This window comes from Emydura macquarii, unplaced genomic scaffold, assembly GCF_026122565.2.
Source record: "Emydura macquarii macquarii isolate MOO-44397 ecotype Brisbane River unplaced genomic scaffold, CSIRO-AGI_Emac_v2 contig_3487, whole genome shotgun sequence".
In the NCBI taxonomy this organism is placed as follows: domain Eukaryota; kingdom Metazoa; phylum Chordata; order Testudines; family Chelidae; genus Emydura; species Emydura macquarii.
In genome coordinates this window covers 978,780-985,431 of record NW_027133624.1, presented here as the reverse complement: position 1 = coordinate 985,431, position 6,652 = coordinate 978,780, and the positions used below count along the sequence as shown (strand labels likewise).

The 6,652-nt window shown below is 42.2% G+C and overlaps 1 protein-coding gene across 1 annotated transcript; it reads left to right on the top strand.

Moving 5' to 3' along the window:
- The first annotated feature begins 678 nt into the window (after nt 1-678).
- Nucleotides 679-1,632, top strand: LOC137144886 (olfactory receptor 6C74-like). Its single transcript, XM_067535371.1, has one exon. The coding sequence runs from the start codon at nt 679-681 to the stop codon at nt 1,630-1,632; it is 954 nt and encodes a 317-aa protein (XP_067391472.1).
- Nucleotides 1,633-6,652: the final 5,020 nt, after the last annotated feature.

Below are 6,652 nucleotides of genomic sequence, written 5' to 3'. Positions count from 1 at the left end.
TACTTGAGTCCCTCACTGTAAGGCAGGTTTTTCAAATATTTTATCATGCTTTCAGCTCTTTTTAACACTTTCCAGCTTTTCAACATCCTTTTTGATGTATGGACAATAGAACTGGAATCAGTATTACAGTCATCTTACTGATGTATATATAATACCATCTCTCTATTCCTACTCAATATTCCCTTTTTTTAAACATCCAGAGATTGACTCAACTCTCTTAGCCATACCACCATACTGGGAATCACAAATTCACTTGGTTATCCAACAGAACACCCAACGCCTTTCCAGAGTAACGGCACCGTCCTCAATCCTGTATATGTGACCTACTTTGTTTGTTTCTAGATCTATGTCATTGTGCATTAATCCAAATGCTATGTAGTATTAAGTCAAATACCTTACAGAACTTCATTATGTCAACCAGTTACCTTTATCAACTGAGCTTGTAAATTTACCAAACAACAATAAAGAAAAGCATTAAGTTTGATGTCTCTAAATCAAAATTTGAATCTCTAAGAGATGTGCGCTAGTTCGACCGTAAAACATGGGTGTCATGCACGAATCACCAGGGTGAAATTTTCTAGTCTATACGAGGTCAGACTAGATGATCTCATTGGTTTCTTCTTGCCTTAAATTCTGTGAATTTAGATCAGCCCTATTTTATTCCCCTTTAGATAACCAATGGCTGGTCTAGAGGATGGAAACCACACGCTAATCACAGAGTTCCTGCTTGTAGGGTTTGAGACTCTTCCAGAACTGCAGATAACCCTCTTTGTGGTGCTCTTCGTTATCTACCTAGCAACCATTGCTGGGAACCTTCTCCTCATTCTGACTGTGTGGACCGACCGTCACCTTCACACCCCCATGTATTTCTTCCTCAGCAATTTATCCTTCCTGGAAACTGGCTATGTCTCCAATATCATCCCCAGGCTGCTGGTGAGTCTTGTGACAGGTGACAAGACCATTTCTCTCATGGGCTGTTTCCTTCAGTTGTTTGTTTTTAGCTTCCTAGGTGCTACTGAGTGTTTCCTCCTGACTGGGATGTCCTATGACCGGTACTTGGCAATATGCGATCCACTACATTATGCAAGTCTTATGAGTTCCAGATCTTCCTTTCTGTTGGCTTTTGCTTCTTGGTCATTAGGCTTTGTGGCTCCTTCCTTCACAGTAATTATGGCATCCCAGTTGCCCTTTTGTGGTCCTCGTGAGATCAACCACTTTTTCTGTGATTTAACAGCTGTGTTGAAGCTTCCATGTACTGACACGAGCCTGATAGAGATAGCAGCTCTGCTCTCCTCCTCCAGTATAGCAATGATCCCATTTGTCCTGACCATCACATCTTACGTGTATGTCATCCTGTCCATCCTGAGAATCCCATCCACCACTGGAAGGGAAAAGGCCTTTTCCACCTGCTCCTCTCACCTCATTGTCGTCTCAACTTTCTACGGGGCTCTGATCATCGTGTATGTGGTCCCGTCAGGAAACAAGTCTCTGGATTTCAACAAGGTGTTTTCCTTGCTGTACACAGTGGTGACTCCTATGCTCAACCCCATTGTCTACAGCCTGAGAAACAAGGAAGTGAAAGATGCCTTGAGCAGATCTATCGGTAAAATGTGGCCTTCCCTCAAAATGTAGCTTTTGCCTAGTTCCTTTTTTGGAATGAAATTATAAGAAAGGGAAAGCTAGAAGTGAAATTTACATGTCAGAGAGTTCAACGATATCTTTCTTTGTCTTAAAAACTTTTTTTTCCCTCCACTGTTTTGGTTGCTGCCTTAAATGTGATCTGAAAATGTTTAAAAGAAGGGCATTTTATTAATGACGCATAAAGAAGATCTACAATTTTTTGTAACTGTTCTTGGCTGAGATTTTAAAAGGGGCCTAATGGTGTTAAGCACCCAAATCTTCTAAAAGTCCACACAATCATTCTGTCTCCAGAAATACCAGCTGCTTCAGAGGAAAGAACTAATACCCTGGTGATCCTGGCTCGAGATATTTTTAAGTTGTCTGAAGTAATTAGACACCCAAATTCTACTGACATTCAAGAAGAATTTGGCACTTAATCCTTTTAGCTTCTCTTGAAAAATCCCAGCCCAAGTTTTAGATGTAGTTCTCCATAATGAGCTGTGGTATGGGTAAACTCCATTGGGCAGTTGTTTCTTTATTTGTAGGTCTCTTGGGTGTGAAATTCTGCTGAGATAATGTGCATTTCTAAGAATCAGAGTCACACTTTCATTAGAGGTCTCATGCCTGCTGCTGCTGATACATAAAAGGATAATGGGAACATGATCAGGCCTGTATATTTTAGATTCTTATAGAAACATCAGCCGCAGTGGAAGTGGGCTGAGAAGGGTATTCCACTTCATGGAGGAGTTTGATATTTCAAAATCTGGCTTCATTCTTATAAAAGCAAAATCTAAAAAATTAAAAATTCTCCATGAAGAGAGATAGAGCCGTGGCCCCAGGGCTGTCCAACCAAGCTCTCAGCTTGAGCTGCTGGTATTTCAAACAGAAGCAAAATAATAATCAATAATTTATATCAAAGGTAAAATGAGTTTCTCAAAGCCTTTTCCCAGTTGTGGGAAATCGTGGGGTGTTCATGCAATGGAAGGATGTCAGATCATCGCTATCTGATGGCAGTAAATGTTGAGATTCAAAGAGTTACAAGTTATTGTTGTCAGTTGGCTTGTATGTGTGTGTTCTTTCAGTGTGCTGTCCTGCTCCGTGCAGATAGCTGGTTCAGCAAATCTCGATAACACTACCCCGAGTTGTTCAGTGCTGAGGGCTGAAATATCATTGCCTCCGTAACGCTGTTAGGCTACCTGGTGCTTTAGTCCTTGGAGCAGATACGGCAGCGCACTCATTCAGCAGACCTCGATGTTACTTATAAAGAAAGACCATGGACATGGTTTGGTGACAAAGGCACCAGGCCATGTTTATTGACATCAAGACAAAGTCCTAGCGCCCTCAGCCGAAAAAAGAATTAAGGCAAAGTACCCGGACATTTATAGGCTAAAACAAACAACCTGAATAGACAACTTACACACCACCTTCCGTATTTCATGACATCTGTTTGTTATCTCCCCTTCTTCTTGATATCTTGGACAAAATGTCCCTATTCATTATTCCGTCACACCATCTTATCTTGTACTAGTTCTGGAAGTATTTGTACTAGCTGGAATATATTTAAGTAGATATCTAGTGCCTCGTACACTAGCAACAACTTTGCCAAGCTCATGTATTGGACTTGTAAACATTGACTTTAATATAAAGTCTGACTTTGGTTCACAGCCTTTGGGTCGGGCCTCAGCTCGTGCACCTGTGCCACGCCGGGGTGAAAAAGTACAGCACTGTGTACAAACTTTCAGTGTGGCCCCTGCTGCCATGCACTAAAATGTCTCCAGTGCTCATTCCCCTACCTCCCATTTCAAAGCGGAACAGAACAGAGCATGCTAGGGAACCTTTAGCGCTCAGAACCAGGGCCCACATGGACAGGTCACGTGCAGAAGGCTAACGTGCTGTACATTACCATTCCAGCTTTCTGCGCACTAGCTGTTCATTTAGACAAGCCCTCAGATTTTGATCTTGGTAATATCAGTATAAATCTGGAGTTATTCTAGATTTATATCAGCACAAGTGAGGTTAGAATCCAATCCAGGCTCCCTTCTTTGAACGCTGACATTCTTAACAAACAGTTTAACGATTACAGACAAAACCAACTTTTTAGGAGTCATTGTGATGCCCTGCACCCCCATCTTCAGCGTTATAGTATGATTGTGTGTTATCTAATGCAAAGTATATCACATCAGATGTCTTTGGAAGGCTCCTGATGTAAATTGTTATAGTAGTATGTGGGTTGCAATTTCATGTGTATAATTCTGAGGCTGCACTACGTAACATTCCCAAAGATGTGTCCTGGTTTCTAACATGTCCAGGCAAAACTCTCCAGGGCAATTCACACCTTGTCATGGCGTGTATAGGACAAACCCAGCTCAGCCTTTCAGGAACAAAGATCTGGCCTGGGCATCAAAGGAGGATCAACTGGACTCTCAAGTGAGTCACCTCCCTTCCCTTGGTCAGTTTGGAACCATGAGGAGGTAATGCTCACTGATTCAGGACATGGATGAGTCCATATAAGGACATTGCTTGCCACTTGATCCTGGGGGTGTGGGCAAAGCCACAGAGGGGCGAAGGAATATCATAAAAAGGGGAGACATTCACCATGCTCTGCTCTCTCTCTTCCACCTCCATCTACGAACACCACCAAGAAACTGAAATGCTGATCAGAGGGGAGATCCTGGCTGAAGGGAAACCAGCCAGCCTGTGGTGAGAATCACCTAGTTTGTTAATTGCTGAAAGTGTTAAGCTTATCTTAGAATGTGTTTTGCTTTTAACCCAACTCAAGAAGTTTCTTTTGACCAAATCTGACTTGTCATGCAAAAACAACGAGAGTTCTGTGGCACTTTAAAGACTAACAAATTTAATATTTAATAATGTTATGCTTTGATTTATAATCACTTAAAATCCTTCTGTAGTTAATACATTTGTTTGCTCTACCTAACACAGTGCATTTGGTTTGATGTGTGTTGGAGACTCCACTTGGCACAACAAGGTGGGTGCATATCAATTTCTTCGTTATATTAACGAACTTATGAGTTTCCATTGTTCTGTGGGCATAACTGGACATTACAAGATGGAGGTTCCCAGGGTTGTATCTCAGCTTGTGGATTTTGACTGGGGTCATTCTATTGTATAATCCATGGAGTGGCTGGCTAGAAGCACTCACTCACTTTATTGGGAGCAGCTTGTATTCTGGAGGTTGTGCGTGAATAGCCCAGGAATGGGGTTCTCACAGCAGAGCAGAGTAAAATGGGCTCCAGGAGTAGGGGATTGGGGTGACATAGCAATTCATCAGTCTACATTGTGCCAGGGGAATGTCTCAGTCATAATATCAGGGTTTTAGCTACCTGAAATATTCACCTCCCTTACAAAACACATTTCTCTTGTTCCAAATTCTTCAGAGGGCCCCTTTCACCTCATTGTTTCTCAGGCTGTAGATAATGGGGTTTAATATGTGTGTGAAGATGGTGTAGGAGAGAGAAGACAGCTTCTTGGTATCTGTGCAGTGGCTGGAACTGGGTTGGAGGTAGGTCAGGCTGGCCGTGCCATAGAACATGGTTACCACAATGAGGGGGGAGGAGCGGCTAGAAAAGGTGTTGTGCCTGCCTTTGGCTGTTGGCATCTTCAAGATGGTGGAGATGATATGGACATAGTGTAGAGGAAAATCAGAAGGGTTGACAAGATAATTTATAGCGGAGATAATTAACACATCTCAAAAAGGATGGTGTCTGCACAGACAAACTCTGGAACTGAAGGCACATCACAGAAGAAGTGATTCAATTCATTGGACCAGCAGAATGGGAAAACTAAACAACCATGTTGTTTGCAGAGTTCCCACAGGAATCCCTGAGTTCCAAGAAGTCACTGCCAGTGCTATGCAAAATTTCTTGTTCGTGAAGGTAGTGTGGTACAGAGGGACACACATGGCTGCATAGCAGCTATATACCATGCCAGACAGAAGGAAGGACTCTGTGATGCCAGAGAAGAAGAATAAATACATTCATGCCATGCACTCAGTGAAGGAGATGGCTTTATTCTTACAGAGGAGGTTCACCAGCATCTTTGGGACAGTGACTAAATTGAAGCACATGACCAAGGAGGACAAATTCCAGAGGCAAAAGTACACGGGGCTGTGAAGAGCAGGGTCCACTATGGTGATAAGGATGGTGCGAATGTGTTTCCATCAGTGTTAGCAGATAAAGAACCAGAAATACCACGACAAGCAGAATCTGGAGTTGGAGGAGATCAGAGAACCCCAGGAGAATGAACTCAGTGATCATGATCTCTTTTATCCACGCCATTTAAAAAAAATATAATTAGGAGTCATCATAAAGAAAGATCTAGGAAGAAATTCTGCCATGTGTTTTCCATGAACAACATCAGAGCTCCTACATATGTGTAACTGAAAGCATAGCCTGGATCTTCTTGATTCTTTGGATTCCACTTCTCTTGCACTAAGAAGTTCAGTGTTGTTCAACAGAATTCACTCTGCTGGGGTTTTTTGGGTTCCATGGTTCTAGTGTAAGAATAGATTCTTTCAATTCTTCTTCAGAAGTGTTCTTATCCATTTCCCCATTCAGCTTAGCCAACTGTCAGTATAGCTAAGACTTGACAAAGATCCCCAATGTTTCAAAACATCAATCAAATGCAGTGTGATGTCAATTCCCTCTAACACCTAATTAGGGTAATGATGGGGGAAATGAGTAGACACTAACCAGAAGTGTGTGTTCTGCATGAGAGAAAACAAACAAACAAACAAACAAACAAACGGGGGGCGGGGGGTTGAAATGTGGCTATTATGTGACTCCCAGCAGCAAAACCTTTGCTTAACTCAGCTGATGTTGCTTAGATGTGTAACCTACTTTAGTGTAGTGTGTTTCTTTGTCCCCACCCCATGGAAAAGAGAAAACTGCTGACTGCAGGACGCACAGATAGAAATTAAAGACTCTTTTTTATTTGTTTTAAAAATGTCTATCATGCGAGTAGGTTGACCAGTCAAGATTGCCGGTGTCATGCCCCAGAAAAAAACAAAAACAAA

Coding starts and splice junctions, on each gene's coding strand:
- LOC137144886 (XM_067535371.1), top strand. CDS start 679: ATGGCTGGTCTAGAGGATGGAAACCACACGCTAATCACAGAGTTCCTG.